The 17,691-nt window shown below is 44.0% G+C and overlaps 1 protein-coding gene across 1 annotated transcript in view; it reads left to right on the forward strand.

The window, feature by feature from the left end:
* The window catches only part of LOC309558268 (caspase-8-like), a 101,869-nt gene that overhangs the window by 69,060 nt on the left and 15,118 nt on the right, over positions 1-17,691 (forward strand). The window contains exons 8-9 of the mRNA XM_082261319.1: positions 2,763-2,821; positions 8,408-8,507. Of these exons, the coding sequence (XP_082117445.1) occupies positions 2,763-2,821; positions 8,408-8,507 (159 nt within the window). The remainder of the gene's footprint in view (positions 1-2,762; positions 2,822-8,407; positions 8,508-17,691) is intronic.

The following is a 17,691-nucleotide window of genomic DNA, read 5'->3' on the forward strand; positions in this document are numbered from 1 at the left end:
TGACTTTAAATTAACGGCAAATGTTTGAATTCTAAGACTGTGCTACTCAGCAATGACACTTCACTGCCCAAAAACGCCAAATTCTCACCCGTCTTCTGTCTATAGGCAATCGCTGTGGACTATATCTACGTGTTTAAAGACTTTCACTTTCACTTCTAATAGCTCTACGCAGCTTTTTTCCTATTCTATTGTACTAATATGGGGCATAAATAAACCAATTCTCCCCACTTTTTCCATGTACTTTTATCAACTCAACTAAACATTTACTAAAAGATTTACTTGTATCCTAACATCTCTAAGGCTGGGCATACATGTCCGGACAACTCTTTATCGTACAATTTTCTGTTAGATCCACCACAAACCACATAAGAGGTCAAAATTAAACACATTCATTTGTATTCAATTAGGCAGAGGTTTGTACTACATAGCTGAAGGTAAATTTCAAGAAAACCGCACTGAAAATTGTAAGAAAATTGTATCATGTATGGCCAGCATCAGACCTAAACCTTCAGTATAATTTCACAAAACCATAAACAAAACATGTCTCTAAGATTTACACATTCACAAAATCACTTAAATGTATCTGGGTCCTTAGACCCTCTTTATGGTTAAAAAACCTCCTGAAAAGCCATTTGGTGTATGTATATTACACCTTATACTCCCAGGTATAGTGGCTATCAAGAAGGCTTTCCCACCATTATAGACAAACAAACAATACACATAATAAACATTTATCTTGATTTGTCTGATAACCCACGATCGGTCAGTCAATTATTACAGTAATAATGAAACTGTCGCTATCAGTGTTATATTAACAGTCAGCAGGCGCAATTTTTACAAGTCATATATAATTATAGACAGAGTTCCCATATATGTCAAACCAGCAATATAATACTCCAATACAATATGACAATATTTTCAAATGGCATAACAAAATGAAATAACAAAATAATCACGTGATCAACAGACTTATCTACTTACCAAATAAGTCTTTTAGATCAAACAAACAAATTATCTTATACTCTAAATCTTACAGTTTCTATGCGATAGAAAGATGTTAGCAAGAAAAGGAAAGTATTTGTTTTCTACACAGAACAGACTGACATCTATTTATTATTCACTAAAGGAACGGGGTTTTCCTAAAACCCCCTGGGCTTCCTTGAAACCCAAATAAAAAAACTGTCTTTGTTGAAGACAGCTTCAACGCCTCCCAGAGACGTTTTATTTGTCCCTCCCAGAGGAACGGGATTCTTCTCGAGAAAAAATCCCCTGGGCTTCCCAGAAGCCCCGGATATTGTCTTTCCTTTTAAATGACAAATCCTGTGTCTCCCAGAGACACTGTCTCGATACGTTCCCGGAACGTATTCAGGTTCAACAACCTAACATATAATATCTTTCCCTGAAAAATATTATTCTGGCTTCCCTGAAGCCTCTATATATATATATATATATTAGTATTCAAGCTTCCCTGAAGCTTCTATATATATATATATGTAAAGATCCAGAGCATCTCCCAGAGCTGCTCTATTATCCAACACGCTCCCTGAGCGTTTGGTGTCTATGGCTCAAAGAACGGAACCAGGGCCAAACGGCCAAGTCCCACCGGACAGGCAAACAGATAAAATAAAATATCTCCTTACCCAGACCGGTGAATCCTTGGACCCGTGATGGCCGCTCTCTCTCCGATCCCAGACGTAGCCCCCAATCTGTTGGTGATTTCTCTTTATATTCACCCTAGATACCTTAAATGTATACTCAAAAGTTAAGTCCCTGAATTAATAGCAACGTCTAGTCTGTTCTATGCAAAAACAGCAGAGCTCTGGAGAATGTTTTATCCTGTTAAAGAAAACACGTGCAACCACTGCTCAGTCTAAAACATTCTTAACTTTATTTTCAAAGCGGGGTAACTATTATACACAGTATTGAACAGGAAATACAGTTGGGAGGGGGAGTGGATACTCTCAGGAAGAGTCAAGTTCTCACAAAAGTTGAACAATGGGTTAATACAGAATGTTCGTTAGAAATTGCAAAATACGCCTTGTCTAGACCCTATAGCTCAACTTAGAATAAAAGGAAGCAGAATGTGTTAGGTACAAAGGAAGTGGGGATGTATCTTTATCTTGAAATGTCAGAACATATCGGGTCATTTACTTAGGTCATTGTTCATGTTTAACTAAAGACTTAAAGTAACCTTAACTGAAACAAGTCATTACAAGTCACAGTTGTAAGAAAGAAAATGGTGTTACACAGGTCAAGCTAGAAAATGGTTGCCAGCAACTAGAAAGAGGTCCTGTCATTCCCCTTCACTGTGTGTATGACATTATTTGCCTAGGAAGGTAACCAGGAAGTAACTGAAGTAATGTAAAAAAAAAAACAAAAAAAGTTGTAAGTACAAATACCAGAAAGGAGGTTTGTGTGTCACACTACCTCTCCATGACTTTGTGAGAGGTTTGATTGCCTGTAAACACTGTGGAGTATAAATAGTTCTATGAATTTGAGTTAGTTTAGACATATTATATGGTTCCACTTTTGAAAAATTTGAATTTTGTCTGAATATACCCAGATATGTTCAACAAGACAGAAATCCTGTTTTAAATCCAATAAACACTTGAGGATTGTAACTCCAAATGGCTGGAAAAGATGTTAGCAACATTCTTAGTCAGGCCTAGCCTGTATTATCCACCTTCACCTAAGTGCCCTCAAAAATGAGCTGGTTGAAGATGATGGTTGTAAGATCTTATTAATAACTGTTTATCTTGCAGATGTTGAGGCTGAAAATGACATTGCTGCTCTAAGTCTTCAAGACCAAACAAAATCTGAGGTTAGTTAAAGACAATACTTGCCATTACAGTATCAAGTTGAAAGGTGTCAGCCGACCCAAAGTTGATATTCAATTAATGTGATCTGATGGGTTGGCTTCTCACCAGTGATGGGAATAACTGCGTTATAAGTAAACGGCGTTACTACCGGCATTACTTTTTACAGTAACTAGTAATCAAACAAATTACTGTTTCGCCGGTAGTAACGCCGTTACCGTTGCTAACAGTAAAAATGCAGCGTTACTATTCAGCTAGTTTAGCCCGCTGGATGTGTATACAGTAAGCTTTGGCTACTTACAGAACATCCCTGTGCTGTAATACTCTATGTACCGTGCTGAGCCAATCAAGGCAAGCGGTGTATTCAATTAATGCATACAAAGCCTGCTCGGATTGGCTGAGTCAGAGAAGCGGGCCAATCCGAGCAGGCTTTGTATGCATTAATAGAATACACCGCTTGCCGTGATTGGCTCAGCGCGGTACATAGAGTATTACAGCACAGGGACGTTCTGTAAGTAGCCGAAGCTTACTGTATACACATACAACTGGCTAAAATATTAACAATACAGAAGTTCTGTATCCCGTACAACACATTCCTGAACCTTGCTCCCCGTACAACGCATTCCTGAACCTTGCACCCCATACAGCGCATTCCTGAACCTTGCACCCTGTACAATGCATTCCTGAACCTTGCTCCCCGTACAACGCATTCCTGAACCTTGCACCCCATACAGCGCATTCCTGAACCTTACACCCTGTACAGCACATTCTTGAACCTTGCACCCCCGTACAACGCATTCCCAAACCTTGCACCCCGTACAACGCATTCCTAAACATAAAGTATTACAGCACAGGGACATTCTGTAAGTAGCCGAAGCTTATTGTATACACATCCAGCTAGCTAAAATATTAACAATACAGAAATTCTGTATCCCGTACAACACATTCCTGAACCTTGCTCCCCGTACAACGCATTCCTGAACCTTGCACCCCGTACAGTGCATTCCTGAAACCTTGCACCCCGTAAACCTCATTCTTGAACCTTGCACCCAGTACAACGCATTCCTGAACCTTGCACCCCCGTACAATGCATTCCCGAACCTTGCACCCCGTAGAACGTATTCCTGAACCTTGCACTCTGTACAACACATTCCTGAACCTTGCACCCTATACAATGCATTCCTAAACCTTGCACTTTGTACAGTGCATTCCTAACGCAATAGTTACATTCCCTGGTAATTAGTTACTTTTTTAACGATGTAATTCAGTTACTAACTCAGTTACTTTTTGTGAGAAGTAACTAGTAACTATAACTAATTACTTTTTTTAAGGGACATGCCCAACACTGCTTATCACTAACTTCTCACTTGGTCTGCAGTAGCAAAATCATCTTACTGGAGTTGCAAGGTTTACCACCCTCCATAACGACATCCTATTTCCCCTGGGAAGTTTAAGACTGGCAACAAATAGTTTTCTTACCAAAAATTATAGGTTGTATGTATCTGCCCTGCTTGCTGCACCTCCAGGACTTGGTATAATGTTTTCCTTGATTTCACTTACAGCAAGTGCTCTTTTTACACAAGCGTTGATTTTTAAAGCAACCTTAAACGCACCTATAGCGGTATTGATTTTTCAGATGCAGGCCTTGCCAGTAAAGTCCTCAAGAGATAAAGAAGCTTGGGAGATGATTTAATCTGCAAATATTTACACAAAACTAAAACATCAATTTTGTACGGACCGCCCATTTAATCATCAACCTGCTATATTAGAGGTTCCTGAGGTTCATGATTACTCACCAAAAACATTTTCTGTTCTGACATAATTCCTGCTAGAAACAAAGCTAGTTTAAAAAAGTTTTTAGATAGAACTGTTCTTTTGCTATGTTACCTGCCGCATGGCTGTAAAAATGAGGCAATATCTGTAACAATGTGCTAAGTGATTAAAAGAAAACGGTAGAAATGTCTATGGACTAATGAACAAACATTCTCTCTACTATCACAAAAGCCTGTTTTCCTCAGCATCATAAATGAAATCAAGTAGTTAAGGTATTTATTAAAATCAAGGCACAAATGTACCGGTTACACTATTTCCCTGTAGCACGACCCCCACAGGGGCTGCTAAGTATGTTCACTTCCTCTGCACTCCCTTGACCCTGAGGCACCTCCAACCTGCTGGACACTATTGGTTCTGACATAGTAACTCAGAGAAACAACAATGACACTTAAATATCAGTGTATCAATTTACTGATGTAATAAATGAATGAACAGATAAACAGGTACAGTCTCAACACAACAGGAAATATTAGCAGGCAAATTTGAGATTCTGAAGCTCTGGGTCCCAGAACCACTGTGAATCCCAAGACTCAGAATCTCATGCAACAATAATATAGCTATGAATAGATATAACAATATCTAACTAAAGAGGCATGCAGATATAACTGTAATGCAACTTCTTCTATGAACCTGTGAGAGTGACAATCAGACATTTAAATCTATATTATCTATAGATAAATAGTCAGATCTAACTAACTCAGCTGAATATATATATATATATATATATATATATATATATATATATATATATATATATATATATACAGTGGGTACGGAAAGTATTCAGACCCCCTTAAATTTTTCACTCTTTGTTATATTGCAGCCATTTGCTAAAATCATTTAGGTTCATTCTTCTTCCTCATGAATGTACACATAGCACCCCATACTGACAGAAAAACACAGAATTGTTGACATTGTTGCAGATTTATTAAAAAAAACTGAAATATCACATGGTCCTAAGTATTCAGACCCTTTGCTGTGACACTCATATATTTAACTCAGGTGCTTTCCATTTCTTCTGATCATCCTTGAGATGGTTCTACACCTTCATTTGAGTCCAGCTGTGTTTGATTATACTGATTGGACTTGATTAGGAAAGCCACACACCTGTCTATATAAGACCTTCTAGATCACAATGCATGTCAGAGCAAATGAGAATCATGAGGTCAAAGGAACTGCCTGAAGAGCTCAGAGACAGAATTGTGGCAAGGCACAGATCTGGCCAAGGTTACAAAAAGATTTCTGCTGCACTTAAGGTTCCTAAGAGCACAGTGGCCTCCATAATCCTCAAATGGAAGACGTTTGGGACGACCAGAACCCTTCCTAGAGCTGGCCGTCCGGCCAAACTGAGATATCGGGGGAGAAGAGCCTTGGTGAGAGAGGTAAAGAAGAACCCAAAGATCACTGTGGCTGAGCTCCAGAGATGCAGTCAGGAGATGGGAGAAAGTTGTAGAAAGTCCACCATCACTGCAGCCCTCCACCAGTCGGGGCTTTATGGCAGAGTGGCCCGACGGAAGCCTCTCCTCAGTGTAAGACACATGAAAGCCTGCATGGAGTTTGCTAAAAAACACCTGAAGGACTCCAAGATGGTGAGAAATAAGATTCTCTGGTCTGATGAGACCAAAATAGAACTTTTTGGCCTTAATTCTAAGCGGTATGTGTGGAGAAAACCAAGCACTGCTCATCACCTGTCCAATACAGTCCCAACAGTGAAGCATGGTGGTGGCAGCATCATGCTGTGGGGGTGTTTTTCAGCTGCAGGGACAGGACGACTGGTTGCAATCGAGGGAAAGATGAATGTGGCCAAGTACAGGGATATCCTGGACAAAAACCTTCTCCAGAGTGCTCTGGACCTCAGACTGGGCCGAAGGTTTACCTTCCAACAAGACAATGACCCTAAGCACACAGCTAAAATAACGAAGGAGTGGCTTCACAACAACTCCGTGACTGTTCTTGAATGGCCCTGCCAGAGCCCTGACTTAAACCCAATTGAGCATCTCTGGAGAGACCTAAAAATGGCTGTCCACCAACGTTTACCATCCAACCTGACAGAACTGGAGAGGATCTGCAAGGAGGAATGGCAGAGGATCCCCAAATCCAGGTGTGAAAGACTTGTTGCATCTTTCCCAAAAAGACTCCTGGCTGTATTAGATCAAAAGGGGGCTTCTACTAAATACTGAGCAAAGGGTCTGAATACTTAGGACCATGTGATATTTCAGTTTTTCTTTTTTAATAAATCTGCAACAATGTCAACAATTCTGTGTTTTTCTGTCAGTATGGGGTGCTATGTGTACATTCATGAGGAAGAAGAATGAACCTAAACGATTTTAGCAAATGGCTGCAATATAACAAAGAGTGAAAAATTTAAGGGGGTCTGAATACTTTCCGTACCCACTGTATCTCAATAGAATAACTTTCAGCATTGCATATCAACTGAAAGAGTGCACTCTATCACCTATAGGGAGCACCCTTAACTATGAATTATGTGATTCTCTTCCTAGCAAGGCCTTGCAAATCTTCGCCGGCAGCAGGAGCTCTAATCATTCACATTAATGACATTTGTAATCCGAATGGAAAAGGGGGTATTTGTATCCCAGATGCAGCTTGAAATTAAGTCAGTATAAATCACTGTATGTGTGTATAAGCTTCCGGTTCACCACGCACTGCCAAAGCTCAGGAGTGTCCTATGGCAACCGCTCCAGTTATATCCAAGTTCTCGCTGTGTCTGTGCTGCGTCACAGGCTCTTTCCCTCTCTCGCTGTCAGTGAGCTTCTGCCTCACTACAATCCTCACCCAATCCTCCGACACTCCTCTCCGGCCAGTCTCCACACCCGGTCAGTCACCTCCCCGTGACATCCGCTACCTCTCCAAGGTACCTCCACACTGGGCCGCAGCCTCCGGTTGCTCTGCTCTCCGCAGCGGTCCTCCTGCTCTTCCAGACTCTCTGCACCTCACGCGGTCCCCGAAGCAAGAGAGCACACATCCGGCCCCACCCCTTATTTGTAGACTCTGCCATAATCCTTTGCGGAACCCTTAGCTCCCTGGGAGTATAGTTCAATCTTGCCCGCTTTACACAGTCTTCATCCTTCTTCTCTCCCACAATCCAACACTCCGCTCTCCCAAGAGAACCCGCAATAAGCATCAGACTTAAAGAAACAGTACATCAGCCTCAATTATACTGGATATAATTTCTTCACTTGGCTACATCCCATATCCTACGTAAGACGCCATTCACACCTGAGCGTATCAATTTACTGGTGTATTTCAGGCATTTTTTTTAGCTTTTTTGCAGCTTTTTACAAGCTTTTTTTAAAGGCGTTAAGTGTATTACAAGCGTTTAACAGCTCCAGGCGTTTTTGTTTAGCCAATAGAAAGCAATAGGGGGAGGAGAGGGAGTGGAAATTAGGGGTGGAGAACTGCTATTTAAGCAGAAAAACGCTCGTAAAATGCTCAAGTCAGGTGTTTCTATTGAAGTCTATGGGCCAAAAACGCTTGTAATCTGCCAAAAAGAAGCTCATATACTTTTTTGAGCTTCAGGCATTTTGATTTAAGTGACAGAACACTCAGATGTGAACAGGGAACATTGAAATGAATGGGATTTGGCTTGTTGAGCGTTTCTGAGCTACAAGCTTAAAGCAGAAAATCGCCCAGGTGCGAACGGGGCCTTACTGTTGTCACATTTGTGTATGCTACATGAAGAGGTGTATACATGCTTTCCCTGAACCTTTTTACATCTGTAATGGGATTTTATCTCAAAGGTATATCCTATGAATCGGAAAAGCAGAGGCTACTGTGTGATAATAAATAATTCAGAATTCCTTAAGAGTCCCCCAAGGCCAGGAACTGAAAAAGATGCTGGTAAGTTATATTTTCATTGTAGAGATCCAGTAAACCTAAACAAGAAAAATATTTTATTCCAAAAATGTACTTTGTTGTATTGTGTTAGCCAATGATAAGCAAGAAGCAATATTATTTTTATTCACTGAGTAGATTACAGTTATAAGCTTTGCATTTACACCATGCCAGCAGACATGATCTGGAGTGTCTTATAAGCTTACAGCTATGATCTGCTGAGTCAACATAGAGGAATCCTATAACTCTACGTTTTCCTGTTTATTCCAAAGCATCTTGGTACATGCTTATGTATATGGACTATAAGGCTCAGTTCACACTGCCGAGACTTGTGATGCAACTTGTGAGACCCCAAGTCGCATTACATGTTAGTCATGTTAGTCAATGAGAGCTGTTCTCATGTTAGTAAATGAGAGCTGTCCTAATTAGCACTACTGAAGTCGCTCCGACTTTAGAAAAGATTCCTCTTTTACTTTAAGACAACTTCTATCCGACTTGTGCCCATAGACTTTAATGGAAGTCACCTCCAAGTCGGGTCTGCATCTATATTGGTGTGATTTGGATCCGACATTACAGGAAGATTACCCAGGGAGTGCATGGCATTTTCATGTATGCTGTTATTTCTGCATACCTGCACAGGACAAAGTCGCTTCAAAGTCATCAGCAGATCGGATGGCAAAGTCGTACCGTAAGTAATGCTACTTTCAGGTGGCAGTAGTGTGAACCAAGCCAAAGTGGTTTACCTCCTATAGAATGTCTAACTCTGTTCAACAAATATGGTGCATTACATATTCATAGTCCAGAAAGCAAGCAGGTGGCACAGGAAGCAGAAAACCTAAAACAGATAATAGTAGTGTCACCTGATTGATTATTCAGTGTGGAAGAAGAGTATGAATCCAAACACCGCTACCCACAAGAGCACCTGCTTGTAGGAAGGGACTAACACAATTCTTTTTTGGTGGAGCCTCTCCTTGTTCCTCCCAGAAAGTGCAACCTCAGTTTTGCCCTCTGGCAGATTGCCCTTATATAGGGTGGGTGGAGCTTAGGGTTGGGTTGTTGTTAAGAATGAGTAAGCAGTATGGAGTACTAGGATGGAGGGACTGTGTCCTTGTTTTTCCCTACATGGGCTTTCCATTAAATGGCCCTTTCCCTGGCATTGTGCTGAATGCGCTAAAGCACATTGCTGGCCTTGGGAACAAGATCCTTTTTGTAATGCCACTAAGTATAGGTACTGTGAAAGAGGATCCTGATAGTGTTTAATCCTTGATTCTGATGCCATGATGTAGAAAATGTACCAAAGAAATATTTAATAAAGAAGTTGAACTTGCCTACTGGCTGGAGTGGTAATATTCAAAGGTAAGAAGTGATGCCTGTGTTCCAAAGTGATAGTGTGTAAAGTACATTGTTAGGTTGTAGGCAGCTGGATGGGTTCTGTCTCATATTATGCTGCACTGGGGTGAGTACAAAAGGTTCTTGAAAACATGTAACAAGTATAAACATGGTTGGGTCAGGAGTTGGTTGTGGCTAGAGGGCAGAGGTCTACACTCCTGGCAGTAATTAGAGGACCCCTCAAATGGCACAAACCTTAGATGACCTGAGCCCCCATGTCTCATGGGCCCCAGGTACACAGTGGAATCGTCTAACTCTAAACCATAGCCTGCATCCAAGAGAGAAATTTAAGGCCTTGTTAAGTGAATAAGGCTTTACTGTACAGAGGTGTCAGTACTGTAGTGGTCCAGGGAGATAGAATAGCAGGGTTTCAAATCTGCCATCTGTACACGCATGGAACAGACAGGATGGATCTTTGTAGGTTTTGGGTAGTTACAGTATAGAAAAGGTGGCCCAGGATTGCCCTGTATTTCTGTAGAACCCTTGGGAATCAACAACTAGGTTGCAGTCTACATGTTCCTACAGTCCCTAGTCTACATTTTTTTACAAACTGTACAAGAAACATCTAAAAACAAGTATAGTGCTGTGTCCCTAACCCTGCAGGATAGCTGGCATACTGCCATTCACTTCCTTTAACAGTGTGAACAGAGCTGCCTCTCACTACATTCACTACAAAACAGCTGTCTGCGGCCCTTGGTTCTCTAAAAACACTGGATGAACCCTCTGCACACTGCTATACCCTTTCAAGCAAACTTTGCAATAAAATTAGGGATATTTAGTTCACACCTTTTGCAATACATGTTTTAAGTTGGCGTCAAAATAATCCCTCTTTAACTAGTCCTACTCTGCTTTGCCACTGCAAATGCTACAGTGGACACAATGCCAACCTGGGGTACACAGACACAAAATGGGGGAGAGCTACATGGTTTAGGTCTGGCCACTGACCTGCATTGCAATTGAAACAAGATATACAGTATCTCACAAAAGTTAGTACACCCCTTACATTTTTGTAAATATTTTATTATATCTTTTCATGTAACAACACTGAAGAAATGACACAGTAGTGAGTGTACAGCTAGTATAACAGTATAAATTTGCTGTCCCCTCAAAATAACTCAACACACAGCCATTAATGTCTAAACCGCTGGCAACAAAAGTGAGTACACCCCTAAGTGAAAATGTCCAAATTGGGCCCCGAAGTGTCAATATTTTGTATGGCCATCATTTTCCAGCACTGTCTTAACCCTCTTGGGCATGGAGTTCACAAGAGTTTCACAGGTTGCCACTGGAGTGCTCTTCGACTCCTTCATGACGACATCACAGGGCTGGTGGATGCTAGAGACCTTGAACTCCTCCACCTTCCGTTTGAGGATGCCCCACAGATGTTCAACAGGGTTTAGGTATGGAGATCTGCTTGGCCAGTCCATCACCTTTACCCTCGGCTTCTTTAGCAAGGCAGTGGTCGTCTTGGAGGTGTGTTTGGGGTCGTTATCATGTTGGAATACTGCCCTGCGGCTTAGTCTCTGAAGGAAGGGGATCATGCTTTGCTTCAGTATGTCACAGTACATGTTGGCATTCATCGTTCCCTCAATGAACTGTAGGTCTCCAGTGCCGGCAGCACTCATGCAGCCCCAGACCATGACTGTCAAGGTCTTACCTTGCCCTCCTGTTGGAAGCCATCTTGGACATGTGCAGACTGCTGCCTCTTATAAACTCTGATTGTATCATCACTTGCCAGCTGCCTGAGTGTCGCACAGTGATGATGCTGCACACCTGACTATATCAATCACCTGATGGGTTGCAGTCCTTGCCTTGCATTTTTGCTCCAAGGTGCATCTCTGCTAGCAGAGCAGTCTTCTGTTCTCCGTGTTCCCCCGTGTAGGACCTGGCTTGGCTGACGACTCTCCTGGCACTCGATCCCGCATCAGCAGACAACCCTGCATTGGCAGACTACCCGCTTCTGGACTCGACCCCAGCTTGGATGACTACCCGCTTCTCGACTGGACCCCCGGCTTTTTTCTGATCTCGCTTCCTCAATCTTGCTATGCCTTTATTGTAGTTTGCTCCAATAAACTTCTTTATTTTACCTGCATCCCCGTGTGGTCTGGTTTCCTGGCACCCTGACAGTATGCAAGGGCCATGAATCCTAACGATGCAGGTACTCCTACGCTCCCCATGCTGGTTACCAGGCTCGATCAGCAAGATCACCTTTGTCAGTTCGCTCAGGCGTTGCAGACGATGCTTGCACGCACAGCACACCTTGCACCTAGTGCTGCTAGGCCGGTGGTTCCTCCTGTTGTTGCTCCTGCTGCTGATCTTGCTGTCTCTTCTGCTCCTGTTGTTGCAGCTGGAGTCGCTGTTACCAGAGGGATGACTGGTTCAGTCCCCCTTCTGCAGCGCTATGGGGGTGAACCGAGTCAGTGTCGTGGCTGCCTAAACCAAGTGGGCATTTATTATGAGATAGTTCCTCAGGAGTTTCCTTCTGATAGGTCCCAGGTGGTCGTCCTAATCTCGTTGCTCTCAGGCAAGGCCTTGGCCTGGGCGAATCACTTATGGAAGAACGATAATCCTGTGATACTCGATTACCCAAGTTTTGTTGCCTCCTTTCGTAGGGTATTCGATGTGCTGGCTCGCTCTGCAAAGCAGCTCCTGTCCATTCAACAGGGTATACAAACATTGAAATTCATACCCTGGCAGCAGAGGTGGGCTGGAATAATGAGGCTCTGGTGGCTGTCTTCTCTCATGGTCTCTCCGATGCATTGAAGGACGAAATTGGCTTTAGAAACACAATCTGACCTTTGATTGGCAATCGGTCAAAATCCTCTCTTGGTTTCCACAGTGTGTCGCTGTTTGTATCCATGGGCTTGTTAAGGTACTTTGTACCTCCTCAGATTCAGTGTTGCCTACTGAATATCGTGAGTATAAAGATGTATCTGACAAGGAGTGTGCTGGTACTCTTCCTCCTCATCGTCAATTGCGCTCTAGACTTGCAACCTGGTGCCATCCTCTTTTGGTTGCGGAGAATAAGGCCATGGAGGAATATGTTGCGGAAGTGCTTGCCCGGGGGCATATTCGCAAGTCTACTTCTCCAGCGGGTGCCAGTTTTTTCTTCGTAAAGATAAAGGGGGGGTGAGTTTAGACCTTGCATTGATTATAAGGGCCTCAATCGTATCACATTAAAGTATGCATACCAGATTCTGTTTATTACTGAATCGTTCAACCGCCTCAAGGGAGCAAGGTCTTTTCCAAGCTTGACCTAAAGGCTGCGTATAACCTCGTAAGGATCAAGGAGGGCGACGAGTGGAAGACCGCCTTTAATACCAGAACTGGTCATTACAAATCTCTAGTGATGCCCTTTGACTTGTGCAATGCACCCGTTGTCTTCCAGGAGTTTATCAATGATGTCTTTCGTGATATGTTGCAGTCAAGTGTGGTAGTCTATTTGGACGACATCTTGATTTACTCGGACTTCAATGAATCACATTACCCAGATGTCAGACAGGTGCTGCAACGGTTACGTGAGAATGGGCTTTTCTGTAAGCTTGAGAAATGTGAATTCCACCTGTTTCAGGTTGCCTTCTTGGGCTACATCATTTCTGCTGTTCTACAATGGCCTAGTTCCAGTGGTCTTCGTTCCATTCAGCGTTTCCTTGAGTTTGCCAACTACTATCGGAAATTTAGCAGAAAGTTTTCCTCTTTGGCCAAACCTATCTCTCTGATCTTACCAAAAGGGGCAGCAATTCCCACAATTGGACGCCTGCTGCCATCCAAGCTTTAAAGACTCTCAAGTCTGCTTTCACTTCTGCTCCTATTCTGTCTCATCCCAATCCTGGTTTGCCCTTTGTCCTAGAGGTGGATGCGTCTGAGACGGGAGTGGGCTTCCTGTCTCAGCGTTGGACACCTGATGGACCCTTCGTTTCTTGTGGGTTCTACTCCAAAAAGCTGTCTCCAGCTGAATGTAATTATCAGATTTGAGACAGAGAGCTCTTTGCGATTATTCTGGATCTCAAAGAGTGGAGACACTTGCTCGTAAGGTTCTGTGGTACCAGTTCTCATTTTCACCGATCATAAGAATCTGACGTATCTCTCAGGGGCCAAGAGGCTCACACCCAGTCAGGCCAGATGGGCCTTATTCTTGTCTCATTTTAACTATGTGGTCTCCTGTTTGCCCGGCTCCAAGAATGTTAAGGCTGATGCCTTGTTTCGTCAGTATTCTGTGTTATCCAGGGAGGACTCTGTGCCAACACAGGTCATACCTTCAGATCATATCCTGGCTGCCATCTGCACCAACTTAACCTCTCCTCTTGGGGAACAGATCTTGGCTGCTCAACCTGATGCTCCCACAGAGAAACCTGCTGGCAAATATTTTGTACCTGAGGGGTTGCAGATCAGACTGTTGCGCACATACCACAATTCCAAGACTGTGGGTAGGAACCAGATGTCCTGGGCTATTTCTTGTCAGTTCTGGTGGCCATCTCTCCGCACTGATGTTGCTGCGTATGTGGCTGCTTGTTCACTCTGTGCTTCCCTTGGGCCTACTGCATCCCATTCCCAATGGGGAGCGTCCCTGGTCTCACCTGGCCATTGATTTTATTGTGGAACTTCCCACTTCTCGAGGTTACACGGTTATCCTCATGGTTGTCAACCAGTTCTCCAAAATGTGCTACTGTGTAGTGTTTAAGAGGCTGCCTACCGCTCAGGAGTTTGCCTTAGTTTTGGCCAGGGAGGTCTTCCGTTTACACGGGTTGTCTAAGAAGATTTGTCTCTCGGTTCTGGCACACATTTTGCTCCCAGTTGGGTATTCGACTCTCTATCTCCTCTGCCTACCATTCACAGTCCCATGGTGCTCCTGAGCATTTCAACCAAGCTCTGGAGCAATTTCTGCTTTATCTCTGACCATCAGGAAAATTGGGTTGATCTGCTACCCTGGGCAGAGTTTGCCAGAAACTCTGCCATCAACTTGTCTCCCGGAATGTCTCCATTCATGGTCAGTTATGGGTTCCAACCCGTGGTGTTGCCCGCGTCCTTCTCGTCACAGGACATTCTGGCTGTGGAGGATCATCTTCGTGCCCTCCATTCCTCTTGGGTGCAGATTCAAGAGTCTTTATGGGTTTCTGCACAGCTTCAGAAGCTCCAGGCAGACCGGAGACATTTATCTGCTCCTTCATACCAGGTCGAGGAGAAGGTGTGGTTGACGACCCATAATCACAACCTCAGGGTGCCCACTCCAGAACTGGCACCCTGATTTTTTGGGCCTTTTGAACCCAGTGGCCAATGTCCTTGGTCTTCCCCCTGGCATGCGTATCTCCAATGTCTTTCACGTGTCACTTTTGAAGCCACTGGTTTGCAATCGCTTTACTTCTTCACTTCCTCACCCTCGTCCCATTTCTGTGGGCAATCAGGAGGCAATTAGCAGCATCTCGTCTGTTCTGAGGTCAGGTTCAATACCTGGTGCACTGGAAGGGTTATAGTGCTGAGGAAAACTCCTGGGTTCCCTCCACTGATATTCCTGCTCCCTCCCTTCTCCGCGCTTTCCATGCTCGCATTCTTCTGAAACCATTTTTTTTGCTCCACGGAGGAGGGGCCGTTGAGGGGAGGGTACTGTCAAGGTCTTACCTTGCCCTCCTGTTGGCAGCCATCTTGGACATGTGCAGACTGCTGCCTCTTTTAAACTCTGATTGCATCATCACTTGCCTGCTGCCTGGGTGTCGCACAGTGATTATGCTGCACTCCTGACCATATCTATCACCTGATGAGTTGCAGTCCTTGCTCTTGTGTTTGTGCTCCAAAGTGCATCTCTGCTAGCAGTCTTCTGTTCTCTGCGTTCCTCCATGTATGACCTGGCTTGGCTGATGACTTTCCTGGCTCTCGACTTCGCATTGGCAGATGACCCCACATCGGTAGACAACATGGCATTGGCAGACTACCTGCTTCTGGACTCGACCCCGTTTTTTGCTCTGCGGAGGAGGGGCTGTTGAGGGGAGGGTACTGTCAAGGTCTTACCTTGCACTCCTGTTAGCAGCCATCTTGGACATGTGCAGACTGCTGCCTCTTATAAACTCTGATTGCATCATCCCTTGCCTGCTGCCTGTATGTTGCACAGTGATGATGCTGCACTTCTGACTATATCACCTGATGAGTTGCAGTCCTTGCCCTTGTGTTTGTGCTCCAAGGTGCATCTCTGCTATCAGTCTTCTGTTCTCTGTGTTCCTCTTTGTTTGAAATGGCTTGGCTGATGACTCTCCTGGCTCTCGACTCCGCATTGGCAAATGACCCTACATCGGCAGACAACCCTGCATGGGCAGACTACGTGCTTCTGGACTCGAGCCCTGCTTGAATGACTACCCGCTTCTGGACTGGACCAGACTTGTTTCTGATCTCGCTTCCTCACTCTTGCTGTGTGTTTATTGTTGTTTGCTCCAAAAAACTGCTTTATTTTACCTGCATTCCCGTGTGGTCTGGTTTCCTGGCACCATGACAATGACACTCTCACCACCATGCTTGACTGTAGGCAAGACACACTTGCCTTTGTACTCCTCACCTGGTTGTCGCCACACATGTTTGACACCATCTGAGCCAAATAGGTCTATTTTGGTTTCTTCAGACCACAGGACATGGTTCCAGTAATCCATGTCCTTAGTCTGCTTGTCTTCAGCAAACTGTTTGCGGGCTTTCTTGTGCATCATCTTTAGAAGAGGCTTCCTTCTGGGAAGACAGCCATGCAGACCAATTTGATGCAGTGTGCGGCGTATGGTCTGAGCACTGACAGGCTGACCTCCCACCCCTTCAACCTCTGCAGCAATGTTGGCAGTACTCATATGTCTATTTCCCAAAGACAGCCTCTGGGTATGACGCTGAGCACGTGCACTCCACTTCTTTGGTCGACCATGGCGAGGCCTGTTCTGAGTGGAACCTGTCCTGTTAAACCACTGTATATCTTGACCACTGTGCTGCAGCTCAGTTTCAGGGTCTTGGCAACATTCTTATAGCCTAGGCCATCTTTATGAAGCGCAACAATTCTTTTTTTCAGATCTTTAGAAAGTTATTTGCCATGAGGTGCCATGTTGAACTTCCAGTGACCACTATGACAGAATGAGAGCGATAACACCAATATTAACACACCTGCTTCCCATTCACACCTGAGACCTTGTAACACTAGTGAGTCACGTGACACCGTGGAGGGAAAATGGCTAATTTGGCCAAATTTGGACATTTTCACTTAGGGGTGTACTCGCATTTGTTGCCAGCGGTTTGTACATTAATGGCTGTGTGTTGAGTTATTTTGAGGGGACAGCAAATTTACACTGTTATACAAGCTGTACACTACTTTACATTGTAGCAAAGTGTCATTTCTTCAGTGTTGTCACATGGAAAGATATAATAAAATATTTACAAAGATGTGAGGGGTGTACTCACTTTTGTAGGAAACTGTACTTGTGCTCAGATTCCAATAGCTTGTACATGCATAAAATCTACCAGGTGCTAAAGGGGTGTGGAGACTGGCTACCTTCCTTGGTGCACACCCTAGATGGGAGAGGTTCCCCCTGTTTGCTCCTACAGCTGGTGGTCCCTACACTGCCTGGTGGCTGCACAAGCGGCTCTCCCCCAGTGGTATCCTGGCTGATTTTTCAATTTGAGCTTCCCCAAGAGCTAGGCTGGTGTCGGCGAGTGTTCTTTGCACTAACACAGCATCTAGTGGATTCCCTCCTGTTGGTCCCTTCGGCTCATTCCTCAGCTGTGTGCTCTGGCATCGAGCAGGGTCAGGGGGATTTCCCTGACAGGCATTGGCTCATTGTTTGTT

This window comes from Pelophylax lessonae (assembly GCF_965119305.1).
Source record: "Pelophylax lessonae genome assembly, chromosome: 6".
Classification (NCBI taxonomy): Eukaryota; Metazoa; Chordata; class Amphibia; order Anura; family Ranidae; genus Pelophylax; species Pelophylax lessonae.